Source organism: Pangasianodon hypophthalmus, chromosome 27, assembly GCF_027358585.1.
Source record: "Pangasianodon hypophthalmus isolate fPanHyp1 chromosome 27, fPanHyp1.pri, whole genome shotgun sequence".
Lineage (NCBI taxonomy): Eukaryota > Metazoa > Chordata > Actinopteri > Siluriformes > Pangasiidae > Pangasianodon > Pangasianodon hypophthalmus.
This window is the reverse complement of record NC_069736.1, coordinates 11,677,063-11,694,139: the sequence shown is the minus strand read 5'-3', so window position 1 is coordinate 11,694,139 and position 17,077 is coordinate 11,677,063. Positions and strand designations below refer to the sequence as shown.

At 39.2% G+C, this 17,077-nt stretch overlaps 1 protein-coding gene across 4 annotated transcripts in view; it reads left to right on the top strand.

Annotated features, from left to right (window-relative positions):
- Positions 1 to 17,077, top strand: part of map1b (microtubule-associated protein 1B) — an 83,885-nt gene that overhangs the window by 63,241 nt on the left and 3,567 nt on the right. Inside the window, exons 6-8 of one of the 4 annotated variants that reach the window (XM_034300588.2) lie at positions 12,427 to 12,647; positions 12,812 to 12,975; positions 15,642 to 16,225. In XM_034300588.2, coding sequence (XP_034156479.2) covers positions 12,427 to 12,647; positions 12,812 to 12,967 — 377 coding nt within the window. In that variant the 3' untranslated portion in view covers positions 12,968 to 12,975; positions 15,642 to 16,225. Of the gene's footprint in view, positions 1 to 12,426; positions 12,648 to 12,811; positions 16,226 to 17,077 lie in introns of those variants that run through there. The other 3 variants (XM_034300587.2, XM_034300586.2, XM_026921649.3) reach the window with 3 other exon arrangements.

Genomic DNA, 17,077 nt, shown 5'->3' with positions numbered 1-17,077 from the left:
TAGTATGGGCACTCAAAAATTGCACTCCCTATGCAGACCTTGGGTTCAGCTATTCATTTCTTCAGTTTCCCAGCTCTACAAATAAAACAACTGTGGGTTTTCTGGAAAAAAAAAAGTCATTAGATGATACCAGGGCCTGTAATACCATTTATATAAAACAGATTTACTGTGTATCAATAAACAATCCTTGATGCTCACTTATCATTGTACTCATACAGTAGCTGAAATTATATTTAGGAATCCTCCTCAAAGATCCTGAGATTCATTTTTAGGGAATCTCCTTTAAGCTCCTACAAACAGGACAAAAACATCAAAGGTATGTCTATTAGGAGTGAAATAAATTATCTGGTAAATAGCTCAAGATGCTCTACATGCAAATTTATTAACCCACTCATTAAAAGCACAAAGCATTAAGGGCCACTTTCATCACACTACTCTTTGTGCTATAACACAGGATTTGTTTATTTTATCTTCAAGAGTCTTGGCTGATTTTTTATTAAGTACCTTCATACCATAAGAATGAAAATTTTGTTTTCTCTTTTTTTTGGAAAGCTGCATCCCCTCTAACCTTATTTATTGTGCGCGAGGTTGCATGCAGTAACCGAAGGTGAGATCACAGAGTTGTCCAGGGAGATTGCAAGATCCTGACACGGGGATGAATCACCTGGGATGAACAGCAGGTCAGTTTTGGTGGGATTAAGTTTCAGCTGATGAGCTGTCATCCATGATGAGATGTCTGCCAGACATGCTGAGATCTGAGCAGAAACATGAGTGTCTGAGGGAGGGAAGGAGGGGATGAGTTGATTGTCATCTGCATAGCAGTGGTATGAAAATCCATGTGATATAGAGTAATGTAGAGGGAGAACAGAAGAGGACCAAGTACTGAGCCTTGTGGGACACCAGTGGAGAGTCTGCAGGGAGCAGATGTGGATCCCCTCCATGTCACCTGATATGACCGACCTTCCAGGTAGGAAGCAAACCATTGCCATGCTTCACCACAAATTCCTAGACATTCATGAGGGTGTACAAGAGAGTCTTGTGGTTCCCTGTGTCAAACGCTACTGAAAGGTCAAGGAGGATGAGGACTGATGACAGTTTGGCTGATCAAGCAGCATGTAGCCTCTCAGTGATGGCTAAAAGTGCAGTCTCTGTGGACTGCCGCTTTGAAGCCAGACCGGTTAGGATCTTGGAGGTTGTTCTGTGAGAGATAGAGAGACAGTTGATTGTAGACAGTTCGTTCGAGAATTTTAGAAAGAAAAGAGAGAAGTGATACCAGTTGGTAGTTGCTGATGTCAGAGGGATCCAGAGTGGGTTTCTTCAGGATGAGAATAACCCTTGCTCTCTTGAATGCAATTGGTACATGACCAGATGTTATGGAGCCATTGATGATAGTAGTGATGAAGGGGAGGAGGTCTTGAGAGATGGTCTGGAGCATTGTGGAAGGGATTGGATCCAATGAGCAGGTGGTAGGATTGCAGGACAAGATGACTATGTGTGTAGTGTAGGAGCTGGGGTATAAGTGAAGGTCTGGCAGAATTTTTTCAATCTTCTCATCATAAAAGGTGGCAAAGTCTTCATCAGTCAGGGAGGATGGAGCAGGAGGAGCCGGTGGGTTGAGTAGTGAAGAAAATATTTTGTGGCACTTGCAAGGATCTTGTGCAGAAGTTTCCAGCTTTTCCTTGTAGAAGGCAGTCTTAGCAGAAGTCACTTCAGATGAGAATTTGGACAGGAGAGCATGGTAAGATGCAAGATCTGTGTCGAGTTGTGATTTCTTCCACTTTAATTCTGCCGTTCTTAATTCTCTCCGATTGCTGCGTAACACATCCGATAGCCAAGGAACAGGGCAGGAAATCTTCTTGGGTTTAGAAGATAGAGGTCAGAGGACGTCCATGGATGAGGAAAGTGAGGAGAGGAAAGTGTCTGTGGTTAACTCCAATGGTAGGGAGGAAAAGGAGTCAGGGTATGGAAGGGTTGATAGGGTACAGGAAACTATGGAGGAAGGGAAGATAGAGTGGAGGTTTTGACAAGTGGGAGAGAAGTATTGTCAAATACTCAGACACAGTCTCAGTGTTTAAGTCTAGGCTGAAAACATATTTGTTTAGTCAAGCCTTTTGTGAATAGTTTTCTTAGGTACAGGGGCAGGTCTGGAGGGTTTCACAGGCATAGAGTGTTGTGGTGAAATGGCATGTTTGGATGCTGTCACCCCCCCACTCTCACACGTTCACTCAGGTTTGTCGACGGTGGAGTGGCTGGCTGCCTTATGTCCCAGGGTGCCCTCATGTCTGTGTTAGCTTCTGGCTCTCCCTTTCAGTTATGCTGTCATAGCTAGTCTTGCCGGAGTCCCTGCTTGCACTCTGCATGCAAAGTACATCGTGCTTAACCATTAGAGGACAAAAGCTCACCTAACAATCTCTTCCTTTCTCTCCATCTCTCTCTCTCCCTCACTCTCTGTCGAGCTACACATGCTACTTCTGAGATGCCAGTGATCCTGACCCCTTCTGCTCCTCCTCGCTGCCTGACCCATCCTGATGCCCTACTTCTGGTTGGAGTTCTCATCGGTTGAGTTCGCTCGCTGCTGCTGGGGGTGGCCCCATATGGACTGCCTGAAGAACTGTTTGGATTGCTGGGGATGGTGCCACCTGGGGGCTGTGGAGATGGCTTGGGGATCACATATGGGGAGCTGTACTGTAATGGCTTGGGACTGCGATTGCTGTAGTGGCTTTGGGGCTGCAGTTGCCACGAGCAGCTTCGTACTCAGGACTCCATCAGTGGACAGTGGATAGATTTTAACCAGCCGGACCTCTTGCAAATACTGTGATGAATTTATTGGTTGCACAATTGCACTATTTGTCCATATAGTACACAATAGAAGGGATTTATTTATAATTGCACTATCCGTTGCACCCAGATGAGGATGGGTTCCCTTTTGAGCCTGGTTCCTCTCAAGGTTTCTTCCTCATATCATCTCGGGGAGTTTTTCCTTGCCACCGTCGCCACTGGCTTGCTCATTAGGGATAAATTCACAGTGATAAATTTAAATATTTACAATATATTTTTGTGAATCCATTTATTTCTGTAAAGCTGCTTTGTGACAATGTCCATTGTTAAAAGCGCTATACAAATAAAATTGAATTGAATTGAAGTATTGATAGTTCGTTTTAGACAGGATAGGGAGGGTGATGGTGAAGGATACCAAATGATGATCAGAGATGTAGAGTGGGGTAGCATTGGTGTCTGTAGCTGGAGAGGGGCTGCTGAAGACGAGGTCCAGGGTATTTCCTCCCTTGTATGTGGGAGGGCAGCTGTTGAGTGTCAAGGAGAAGGAATGCAGAAGAGGTTGAAGGCAAGAGGACTGGAGCTTGTCAGAGGGGAGGCTGAGGTCTCCGAGGACAGTAAGAGGGGTGCTGTCAGTAGGGAAAAGACTTCATGAAAACCCCTTCAGAACTGGACTCTAATTAAGCCAGAGGTATTCCTTAAACCATCTCTCTTGAAAACTGAGAACTTTGTTTCCCACTGTTTGTAGCTCAATAAATCTTAGATGGGGCTGAAGAGGCTGTGTAAACTAGAGCTATAGCATCTGTAATGTCTGACACACCCTCCCTCAGTATTCTTGTTAAGTCCCTAAAAAAACAAAAATGCCTCATTTAAGGCTTTCCAAACAAATTTTCAGAAGATTTTTAACATTAAATATGTCAGTGAATCTAGCATGTTCCTGATTCACATGTTCATATGCTGCCTCCCTTTTTGTCTGTGTCTGTTTGCAGTCTGTCTATCTGTTGGTCTTATTTGCAACTGCCTGAATGCAAAATAAATATTGGTTCACTTAAAATGTAAGAGATTGCTTGCATTAGCACGAGGTGTTGAAATGAATTACTTGAGAATGTAATGAAAAACATCAGTAGTTGGAAACACTTTATAAAGGCACATGTGACTTAACCGTATTAGACTTATTGTTTCATCATGTTTATCACATTGAGAGGAAATATTTTCCAATACAGTTTCACAAATTCACCAGTTACCTGATTTGTGTATCTACTAAGCCACCAGATAAAACCTTTTTCTGAACCTAATATTAATATCAATTTATATGAAAGGGCTTCAAAATTATTTTATTCTGCAGTTTTCTAGCACAATGCATTTACTTAAGTTTCAAAAAGCAGCTAAAGTCACAAGCCACAAGTACTACTGCAATGCCCTCCAGATTGTTTTTAAAGACCAACAAAAAATTTGAGAACATCTGCTTTAATATTGGACTAATTTAGTATTAATCTATTGGTAATATGTTTTGCAATGTTGTACAGACTGACATAGTGCTGTCGCTAAAAATCACCAAGGCAGCAACCTTCACTAAGGAAAAAAACAGTAATGATCTTATAAGCCTATACCGTTATACAGTGTGCAATAATGTACAATCCTATACTGTATAAGCCCCCATACCCTTATATGGCATGCAATAATGTATAAGCCTATCCCCTCATACAGTGTGCAATGTATAATCCTATACTCTATAAACTTATTCCCTTATACAATGTGCAATATTGTATAATCCTATACGGTATAAGCCTGTATCCTCATACAGTGTGCAATATTGTATAATGCTATACTGTATAAGCCTATACCCTCATACAGTGTGCAATATTGTATAATCCTATACTGTATAAGCCTGTACCCTTATACAGCTTGCAATAACGTATAAGTCTATACCCTTATACAGCATGCAATAATGTGTAATTTTATACTGTATAAGCCTATATCCTTATACAGCATGCAATAACATATACTCCTTTACTGTATAAGCCTATAGCCTTATACAGTGTACAGTAGTTTTCAGCTATTCTTTGCATGCTTTGTGATTTATTTTATTTAAATAGAAGTCAACTGGAAATAAATATACAATTGCATATTTCATTAAACAATTTATTTACAGATTAATAAAATACATGATTAAGATTTCAGTTATCTGGTATACAGATACTGACTGCTACCAATAAGTATCTCTACACAATTTGCTCTCTTCTACTCCATTCCTTAATGGACACATCATGTCCATCAAGAGACACACGTCAGTGTCACTGTTCCCCAAATAAGATCTGCTCAGTGGTGTTCCTGAATTTGAATTCTATTCTGAATTTAGACAACTAGCTATGATGATACCACTGGCACTATGTTAACATTAATAAGCCACAATAAATCAAATACAACTAAATAAACAATTTTATACTGCTACATGTGTCTTCAGGTGTATGCACCAATAACAGGATCACAATTAAGGGCTAATTTGAGCTAGCCAGTATTTAATGGAGTCAGCTAATTAGCTGTTGTAGCTAGCTAGTGCTTAGCATAGTTTTCATACTAGTTTGCTTATATATACATATTTGGACACAAATTACTAAGGTACCATGGCACTAAGTGTTTACATCAGAGTGTCTCATGGACTAAATGAGATCGCTGTTGCTTTTACTGACTGACATTTTTACTCTGCACTCTCCACATACACTCCAATAGCATCAGCATTGCTACAAACTTAGCATTTAAATATCTAGTAAAAGTGATACCTGATTCATACATTGTCCTTTTACCATATTGAAATAATATTTACTAGGTATATTAATACATTTACTGCTAGGCCTGTGGCTAATGGCAGCAATGTTTGTTGTGGCATTTGCTGTTTCTCTGCCTGACATCCCATTGTGCCTTGCAAGGTAGCTTTAGCATTTAGCCTGCAACATATACCAGGAAGAGAGCACTGTTTTTTGTTGTTGGCACCTTTTATTATGTTGGCTTGACAAAGCCAACATTCTGTTCTACTATTTATTAGGGGGCCAAACACCAAAGGTGCGTATGCACTCTATTGTTATTCTACCTTTTTAGGGGGCCAAAACCAAAGGTGCATAGGCACCCTGTTGTTATTCTATGTTTTCTTCTTCTTCTTCTGGCTAGGGTGTCTATAGCAGCCCATAGAACCATCTGGTAAAAAGTTGTGAAATTTGGCACACTGACTGGGGAGGGTCTAAGGAACATTCTGACCAAATTTGGGCAAAGTGTTGCCAACACTGTAGTGCCACCATCGGGGCAAATTGGGGCCTAATTTGGAAGTACATTTATGGTCATAACTTTTGACTGTGTGTCCAAAATTTAAAAGCCAGGCATGCCTGAATTCCCTGAGTGGAGACAAGTTCAATGTACCCTATGAAGTCAATTTCCACCAATTAGATTTTCTGCCATCTTGGAAAAACAGTTTTTTCCCTACTTCTCCTATAAGTTTTTTCCAATCATCACCAAATTTGGCAAACGTCATCTTCAGAGTAAGCCTCACAAAAATTATCCAAAGAATTTTGAATAGTCCAAAGGGTTTGCCTGTAATGGGCCAATGAATCTGATGGCAAAGCTGCCAAACAGGAAGTGAGGCTGAATCTCAGCAACGACTGTGCACACTGACACAAAACTTGGTAGGCATCTTCACCATGACCTGAGGCTATGCAACAAATTTTGTGATTGCCCCACCTGCTGGTCAAAAGTTACAATAACATGCCAAAAATGCTTACATCTAACTGCCATTTTTGCTACTCCTCCTACAAATTTTGTCCAATCTTCACCTATTTAAAGTTTAAAGTTGCTCCTCTTTCTTTCTTTTTTTTTTTTTTTTTTTTAACTTTTTTTAAGTTGCCCATCTTTGGGTTTTATTTTAGTGTTGACTTCTTTTTAAAGTTGATCTTTTTTTAAAAGTTCAAATTCATTTTTTAAAGTTGACTATTTAAAGTTGCCTTTTTTAAAGCTGAGTTCTTTTTATTTAAAACTGACTCTTTTAAAAAGTTGACTTCTTTTATTTACAGTTGACTTTTTTATTTAAAGTTGACTATTTATAAAAAAGAATTCAACTTTAAAAAAAGCGGACTCTTTTTATTTACACTTGACTTCAGTTTTATTTGAAGCTGGCTCTTATTTTAAAGTTAACTTCTTAAAGTTGACTCTTTTTTAAATGTTGACTTCTTTTTTAAAGTTGACTCTTTTTATATACAGTTGACTTCTTTTTTAAGAAAGAGCCTTGACTTCCTGTTTTCGAATTGTTTTGCCGGGAGTTTCTTGTTTGCAAGAAAAATAATTAGGGAGAAAAAACTAGCACCCTGGTATAGCGATCACACACGAACTTCAAAACAGACCACTTGAAAACTAGAACGTAAATGGTGTCAAACTAAATCGGTAGTATTTCAAATAGCATGGAAGGAGAGCCTTTTGAGCTATAGAAAAGCTCTTAGTGCTGCTAGATCAATGTATCTCTCCACCCTAATTGAAGATAAGAATCTAGGATTATTTCTGTTATTTAATACTGTAGCAAAATTAACTAGGAATAAGACCACAATAGAAACACGCACACAATCATTATATAGCAGCGATGACTTCATGAATTTTTGGTCATTTGGTCATTTCTGTTAAACACAGCACATCAAACTCCTGATCAGTAATGGTTTCATTAACAGTAAGCGCTTTAGATGCAAGAGATCTAATATTCAACAGTCCTAGCTTCAGATCAACGGTGCTGGCTATGCATTTGGTTTGATTTAATTTTATGTTAATTAGGTTACTAAAACAAACTGTCTGAGTATGTCTAAATTTTGTTTAGCTCGGGGAACAGACACAGTCTCAATACGGTGGAACCTAAGTGACGACTCAGTGCAGCTAGCAGACGGTCGGTTTAGCCTGCTTATCTGCTCCCTGGCCTTGGCCCTGGATTGTCACCGATTAACTAGGCCTGTTCTGAGACTATGTGCTATGCTGCAAGAAATGAGAGCAGCACCTTGCCGAGTGGGATGGACACCGTCCCGCCCTAACAGGCCAGCCTTGCCCTCAAAGATAGTCCAATTATCTAAAAAGCCCACATTGTTTTCGGAGCAGCACCTGGACATCCAGCAGTTCAGCGACCATAACCTGCTGTAAACTACATCACCACGCCACATTGGGATGGGACCAGAGCATATTACAGCATCGGACATCACCTTCGCTAATTTACATGCCGCAAGATACAGTCACCTATATCCAGAGCGCTTTCAGGTTTCTCAGCGGGTGCTTCACTGAGGAGAGCAAACCTGTTGGACATGTGAAGCGGAGAGGAGTGGTGCTCCCGTGGGCGAGCCTTAGCGTTAGCTTTGGCTTTGCGATTATGCTGCTGAGTCGTCACCCATTCACCCCGCTGTGAGGGCTCTAATGCCGGAGTTGGGGGATTGCTAACTCCACCTAAGGCATCCAGACTTTCCCCTACAGAAACTACACTGCTCTCACTCTCACTAGCTCTCTCTAGAGACTGGATGTGCACCTCTAATGTTGCAATCTTCTCCGTCAGAGAGCTAACTAACATGCATTTATCACAAATAAAGCTATTAATAACGACGGAGGAAGAATGACTAAACATCCTGCACTCAACACACTGAACAAGCTGAATGTTAGACATGTTGTTTAACGCACCTTAGGTGAAGATTTGTTGATATCATTTTAGACTGAGTGGATCCAGTGTGGATGGCCTCTGCTCACTGTCTTGACAAAATACAAAAGCGCTCTTCGAGAGAAAGAAAAATGAAAGTACGGTAGAAAAGAAAGAAACAGTATGACGCTGATGCAGGCAAGAAACTCCCGGGAAACCAATTCGAAAACAGGAAGTGACGCCAATAGCTCAATAATGGCTGCTGGGTTTTGCTGCAAAAATAAAAAGCAAGTGTGACAGTCAAAGTCTCCAGAAGAACTGTGGCTGCTTCTGCAAGATGCTCTGATCAGGGTTGTGTCTCCTTGCTTGTGCTGCTTGACCATAGTGCAGCTTTTGATACCATTGTTCTCCTCGATAGACTAGAAAATGTAGTAGGCGTTAAGGGAACGGCCCTTTCCTGGCTCAGGTCTTATTTGACTGATCGTTATCAGTTTGTAGACATAAATGGTGACTTCTCTACGCATACTAAAGTAAAGTTTGGTGTCCCGTTCTGTTTTACGCCCACTGCTCTGTTCTTTATATATGCTACCTCTGGGCAAAATTATTTGTAAACATGTTATTAGCTTCCACTGTTACGCTGATGAGAATTACTGTACATGATAATATAACTATCAGATCAGCAATTAGAATGCTTTACTCCCCTTCAAGAGACTGAACTAATGTCACTACTTTCCTCATCAGTATCAACCTGTGTACTAGATCCCTTACCTACACATTTCTTCAAACAGATACTACCAGAGGCTAGTGTACCCCTATTAAAAATAATAAATTCTTCCCTTAACACGATATCACGTCAATATCAAACCTCCCCTTTATCGCTAAGATCCTAGAGAAGGTTGTAGCATAGCAGTTAGGCTCATACTTGTATAGGAATAACATTCCTGAATCTATCAGTCAAGATTTAAGATTTTGCAGATGTAAATGGTGACTACCTCTCTACAGATTCTAAGAAAAAAATTGGTGTTCCACAAAGCTCTGTTCTAGACCCACTGCTCTTTTCTTTATATGTGCTACCTCTGGGTACAACTATTCATAAACATGGTAATAACTTCCACTGTTATGCTGATGGCACACAGTTATATGCTTCAGAAATACCAGATGATAGACACCAAATTAATAAAGTTTTGGAATGGACATTAGACACTGGATGCTGAGTAACTTACTCTACTTACGTTTTGACTCTCTTTAAGACAGAAGTACTACTTCTAGGACCACAGGCAGCTAGAAGCAAGCTTTATAATTACACAGTAACTCTTGTTGGCCTTTCAGTTGTATCATGTGCAGCAGTAAAAGTGTGGTGACCTTGGTGTGATTATTGACTCATTTGTAGCTCATTTAGATAATATTACTAGGATAGCCTTCTTTCATCTCAGAAATATTGCTAAGCTAAGAAATATAATGTCACTCCATGATGCAGAAAAAAATAGTTCATGCTTTTGTTACCTCTAGGTTGGACTATTGTAATGCTTTCTTGTCTGGATGTTCCAGCAGGTGGAAAAACAAGCTCCGGTTAGTCCAGAATGCAGCAGATAGAGTCTTTACTATAACCAAAATATCACCACATCACTTCAATCTTATCCAAACTGCATTGGCTCCCAGTAAAATTTCACACTGATTATAAACTACTACTTCTGACTTATAAAGCACAGAATGGTCTCGCACCACAGTACTTGGTTTACAAACTTTTTTTTTATGATTTTATGCCTGCTTCAATCAAAATTTGTAGGCTCTTTGTTGGTACCTTGAATAATGAAGGCTACAGATGGGGCAGAGCTTTCTCTTAGAACAGATCTGGAAGGTCAATGGGCATAGAGTGTTTTTGTGAACTGGGATGTTTGGATGCTGTTGTCACACTGTCATGCATTCACTTAGGGTTGTTGACGGTGGAGTGTCTGGCTGGTTTATGTCCCAGGTCGCCTTCATGTCATGTCTGTGTTACCTTCTGGTTCTCTCTTTTAGTTATGCAGTCATAGCTGGTCTTGCCAGAGTCTCTGCTTGCACTTTGTGTACAGCGTATATCTTCTTAAACAATTACAGGACAAGAGTACACCTAATAATCTTTGTTCTCATTCTACCTCTCCCCCTCTCTGTCTCTCTCTGCTGACACAAGTTACTCCTGAGATACGACTGATCCTGACTCCTTCTGCCCTCTGAACCTGCCTGATCCATACTGAGGCCCCACTTCTGCTTGGAGCCTCACTCACCTGAAAATCATTCACTGTTGCTGAGGATGGCCCCACATGGATGGCCTATAGATCACCATGGGTTTACTGTGGATGGTACCACACACACATCCTAAAGTTGGCTGTGGATGTTTGTCCTTGGATAGCCTAAAGACAGCAATTGCTAAGAACAGTTTACACTCAAGTCTTAATCATTGGACAGTTAATAAGTTCAGTTACAAGACATACAAGATTCAAGAGAATTTCAGATACAAGAGACTTAAAGTCTGTAATGATGTTCATACTCAAGTTCCTTTAACACACTTAGCACTGCTTGACTTTATAATATACAGTTACAGAAGAGAAATTATTTATAATTGCACTATCCGGTGTCACCCAGATGAGGATGGGTTCCGTTTTGAGTCTGGTTCCTCTCAAGGTTTCTTCTTGTCACCTCAGGGAGTTTTTCCTTTCACTTGCTCATTAGGGATAAATTTAAATTTTATATCTGAACTTTTCTGTAAAGCTGCTTTGTGACAATATCCATTGTTAAAAGCATTAAATAAATAAAATTGAATTGAATTTCTTTTATTTGCTTGTTTTTTATATGAGAGCTTGAGAGCTTGCTGATGTAACCTTGTAGTGTTTTGTTTTTTGCAGCTTCCTTATTACTTGATTAAACTAATGAATTAATATTTGAGATTTTGATTTGCCTCACTGTTGTATTATTTTCTTAAAAATATCTTGTGTACTATGTGTCATTATTAGCAGTATTTCTGAAAATATTTCTTTTTCACCAGTACTGGCAAAGATAGTTTGACCAGCTCAAACTTTGTTTTGGCAGCTTTAGATCATGAGCAGTTCCTTCCCTTCTCCATACTCTTCTCGTTCCATACAATGTTGTTCCAGAAATTTTTAAATCTGGTCTTATTGTTTTTGAGCCTTACCAGTCATTTTCATCTTGTGGTGAACTGTCTGTATTTATTCTGGTGAAGTCTTCTCTTAATAGTTGACTTAGATATGTTACCTACTGTAGAATGTTTAAAAAAAGGGCTTTTTCTTCACCAGGGAAAGAATTCTTCGGTCATCCACTAAATATCCTTGGTCTTTTGGGCCTTTTGGTGTTCTTGAGCTCACCAGCTCACAACTTCCTTTTCTTTCTTTTTAAGAATATACCAAATACTTGATTTGGCCACAGCTAAAGTTTTTGCTATCTCTTTGATGGGTTTGTTGTTCTCTTTGAGGCCTTGCTTCTCTGGTACTGTCTTCACTCTTTGAACATATTGGAGTTAGCAGCAACAGATTCCAAATGCAATTGCTTTAATTTATCTGCCTATACCTTTATATACCTTTTATCTGCTTACTTGTAAGTGAAATAACAAGGGAATGGCAAAACGTATTTGGAACCTCAATAGTGGCTTCATTAAAGACCACAGCCACAATAACCTTTTCCCTGCCTCAACTTTAGACATGTTGTGCATTCTGCATGCGTTTCTAGTCACCAAGGTTGTAAACAGTGGGTATTTGAGTTACTGTAGCCTTCCAGCCAGCTCGAATCAATCTGGTCATTCTTCTCTGACCTCTCTTATCACCAGTGTAGTTTCCTTTTTCTTCCTAATCATTACCACAGTAATCTCAATAGTTTTTTGGATAATGTTTGGATAATGTTTCTGTACCATGTTTGTCACTTCCCTCCCTGGCTTCAGTATAAAATATTACCCTCTGTCTGATTATTTTGTATTACTGTACATGCTAAACATGCAACATTTTCCTTTACTTCATCCTCAGGAAACAACAGATTGTCAGAACTGAAATACTCTCCAATGTATATGGACCTAGTTTATATCCCAAATCACTGCAGTGCCAAAAATGTTGATTCAGAGTTCTTCAAGAGAGTCCGGTCCTCATATTACGTGGTCAGTGGCAATAATCAGGCAAAGCAGGAGCCCAGTACAGCAGTCCTAGATGCTCTGTTAGAGGGGAAGACTCACTGGGAAAATAACATGCAGGTATGATATAACATTCTGTTGGCAAATCATTAAAAAAGTCAACCCAACTGTTTAATTTTAAAGTTATGTAATGTAGAGTGTGCAAATATTGGTGGTACAGAGAATAGAGTGAACTAACACACAGAGGAAGTGTGAACTAACATATTTCTCTGCTATATTTCTAGGTCACACTTATTCCCACCCATGACACTGATGTTATGCGGGAGTGGTATCAGCAAACCCATGAGAAGCAGCAAGACTTGAATGTTATGGTTCTGGCCAGCAGCAGCACTGTGGTTATGCAAGATGAATCCTTCCCTGCATGCAAGATAGAGCTGTGATTGTGAAGGTGCAGTTCAACCCTTACAAAATGCAGTGTCATGAATATGTAAAAGAGCTGAACAAAACATTTCAACTGATAAATAATTTGATCTTTACTAAAATTATGTGAAATGGCTAAAATCTGAATAGAAAGCTTCTTGCAAAATGCAGTCAAGTTTCTTCTGTGAAAAATTTGTAGCTCTTAAAATTCAGTCAGTATCTAATATCTAAAAGTGTGTAATTTACATTCAAATCTCTTTGGATTAAGACTGTTTCTCTGGAAACTTTGTGTACTATGCTTAACTTTTACTACATCTACTATATAATATATCCACACATATGAAGAATTTATTTAAATTGCCTTAGAACATAGCTAAATGTACCACACATGTTGCACTTATGAGACAATTACCAACCACAGAGGAAAACAGATTTCGCACAGGTGCTTGAAGAGCTTAAAATGCATGAATAAAGCTTTTTGAAATTTAAGGTCTGGAAAAATTAAGTTAAATTTAAATCACATTTTTTTTTGTTCAAAGATGCTTAAAATGCTTGAAATCAAAAGCGAGTATGAATTCTTATTTCATGTGCCGTGTGTGCAAAGTGTGTATTCAACATTCAGACAACACAATTTATTTCTGTCTGTTCTGATAACCCCTTTTAAGCTGATTGAAATCTGAAATAGATACATAGCAACTCATAAATAATAGCCTAGCAACAGTCATGGTAAGACTGACTACAATCTGGTGATTGCACTGTTTTTCCTCCATTGAGTGTTTTACGGGTGCTGCTGGAGTAGAATTTCACACCCTTTCTGATGAAAATGCAGATTATTTTAATTGAGATATGCTTATTTTTATGTGTAAAAACATGAATAGCACCCCCTTAGTGGTCAGTCTAAATGAGATTATGTTAGTTACAAGTGGGTCCCTTGAGGGTGATTTGAGTTTTTGACAATAACTCAATGTTAACCTTGTCAAATTCCTGCTGTAATCTAATTGGCTGATGGTGGCCATGTGGTGGTGTTTTTTTTCCAGGTCATAATCAAAAATCCATTTAATTAGCACAGAGATACAATATACCAGATTTCAGCTTGATCAGACTTATGGTTTCGAAGTAACAGTTATATGATCTTAACTTTGCCATCTATGTATGAACACATCCCAAACTTTGCAAATTCTCAGAATCTTGTCCTATACTGTATATGCCTTTGATGTTTCGTGTGAATCTGTGCAACCAACCATGAGTTACAATGGTTTGATTAAATTAGACTCTGTCACTCTAGTATTAATTGGCATGTGGTGGCCATAATGTTTACAAATCTCATCGTGTTTTTGATAATTACTGAGGATCACACTCTCCTGAGTAGTTAGAGACCAATTTTGTGAACATAGGACAAAAACTCTAGGACTAGTTAGCAAAGGTTTATCATTGTAGCCTAACTAGCTAGAATGTTACCTAAATAGTTACCATGGGGTATATACTAAGCATTGATTGTTTATCATCACCGTAGAAAACTAGACTAGAACATAAATGTTTTAAATGCACATAACTGATTCTAATTCATCTTCTATTTTTTTTTTACTCCTCTTCACAGCTGTTCTCTTCCATTCACTTCATATCAATTCACAAGCACACTGGCACAAGCATGGCAGAAGAATATGATTGCCTAAATGCTGATCTTGACCACTCTAAAAGCATCTACGTTTCTCTGGGAATCCTAGATGATTCACCTTTGACCAAATTTACATAAATCTGTATTTTCGAGATTTGAATTTTTGGGATTTGTACTTATATTAATTATATAAATTCATACTCAAAAACTTTTGTCAGCTTGCAAGTTCCACACAACTTGAAATATTATGTAGATGCACTGAAGAATGGATAAGCTTTGACCAGGTGGAGAAGAGAGGGGAAGGGCATGAAAATGACCAAAAGTAGATGATGCAAAATGCATTTTGACATTTTAAAGTAACTTCAAGTGCAGGTCTGTCTTATCTGCAACCATGTAGCTAACGTTACCTAATTATCCTGGATGAACTGCAATATCACTGTCTAGCAAGTAAAACCACTGACTGCAAAAAACACTCTACACTTACACTTAACAATCTGCCAGGAGTGAAATTTCAGGTACAGGACAGACAGAAAGACAAAATGTATTTGAAGGTATTTGTCACAAGAGGCAATCTCATTATTTCAATTAAGATAATGATTGCACTGAAGGAATTCTATGATTTATTTAATATTGTAGCATAAGACCTTATTTGTGTAGGTTGTGGGTGGTGTTATAGGTTGGATAGAAGAGGTTAGCTGAGATTAATTTTAAGATATAGAATAGTATTTCCTATTTCCTAGTATTTCGCATACAAAATGAACAAAGGTATCACTTTGACAGCATTTGTTTTAATATTGTTAAAAGTAATGGTTTTCTTTTGACATACACAAACCAATCTCAATATTAGCAACCCTGTTCTAAACTTGGGTAAAACTAGGTATTTAGAAATGCTTTAGAGATGCTTTTCTGCTCACAACTGTTGTAAAGATTGGCTATTTGAAATACCATAGCCTTCCTGTCAGCTTGAACATGTCCATTCTCCTTTGACCTCTGTCATTAACAAAGTGTTTCCTCTCACCAAACTACTGCTCACTGCTTTTGTTTGTTTGTTTGTTTGTTTTTCACACCTTTAACTCTAGAGACTGTTCTGCATGAAATCCCAGGAGATGAGCAGTTTCTGAAACCAATCCACCCTGTCTGGCACCAACATCCATGCCACAGTCAAAGCCACTGAGATTGCATTTTTCCATATTCTGATGTTTGTTCTTAATATTAACTGAAGCTCTTGACCCATGCCTACATGATATTATGCACTGCACTGCTGCATCTTGATAGGCTGATTAGATACAGTGCCTTGCAAAAGTATTCATACCCACTGAACTTTTCCACATTTTGTCACGTTACAACCACAAACAAAAATGTATTTTATGGGGATTTTATGTGATAGACCAACACAAAGTGGCACATAATTGTGCAGTGGAAGGAAAATGATAAATGGTGTCCAAAATTTTTTACAAATAAATATCTGAAAAGTGTGACGTGCATTTGTATTCAGCCCCCTTTACTCGGATACCCCTAACTAAAATCCAGTGGAACCAATTGCCTTCAGAAGTCACCTAATTAGTAAATAGAGTCGACCTGTGTGTAATTTAATCTCAGTATAAATACAGCTGTTCTGTGAAGCCCTCAGAGGTTTGTTAGAGAACATTAGTCAATAAACAGCATCATGAAGACCAAGGAACACACCAGACAGGTCAGGGATAAAGTTGTGGAGAAGTTTAAAGCAGGGTTAGGTTATAAAACAATATCCCAAGCCTTGAACATCTCACGGAACACTGTACAATCCATCATTCGAAAATGGAAAGAGTATGGCACAACTACAAACCTACCAAGACATGGCTGTCCACCTAAACTGACAGGCCGGGCAAGGAGAGCATTAATCAGAGAAGCAGCCAAGAGGCCCATGGTAACCCTGGAGGAGCTGCAGAGATCCACAGCTCAGGTGGGAGAATCTGTCCACAGGACAACTATTAGTCATGCACTCTACAAATCTGGCCTTTATGGAAGAGTGGCAAGAAGAAAGCCATTGTTGAAAGAAAGCCATAAGAAGTCCCGTTTGCAGTTTGCGACAAGCCATGTGGAAGAAGGTGCTCTGGTCAGATGAGACCAAAATTGAACTTTTTGGCCTAAATGCAAAATGCTATGTGTGGGGGAAACCTAACACTGCACATCACCCTGAACACACCATCCCCACCCTGAAACAACGTGGTGGTAGCAGCGTCATGTTGTGGGGATGCTTTTCTACAGGGAAGCTGGTCAGAGTTGATGGGAAGATGGATGGAACCAAATACAGGGCAATCTTAGATGAAAACCTGTTAGAGTCTGCAAAAGACTTCAGACTGGGGCGGAGGTTCACCTTCCAGCAGGACAACGACCCTAAACATACAGCCAAAGCTACAATGGAATGGTTTAGATCAAAGCATATTCATGTGTTAGAATGGCCCAGTCAAAGTCCAGACCTAAATCCACTTGAGAATCTGTGGTGAGACTTGAAAATTGCTGTTCACAGATGCTC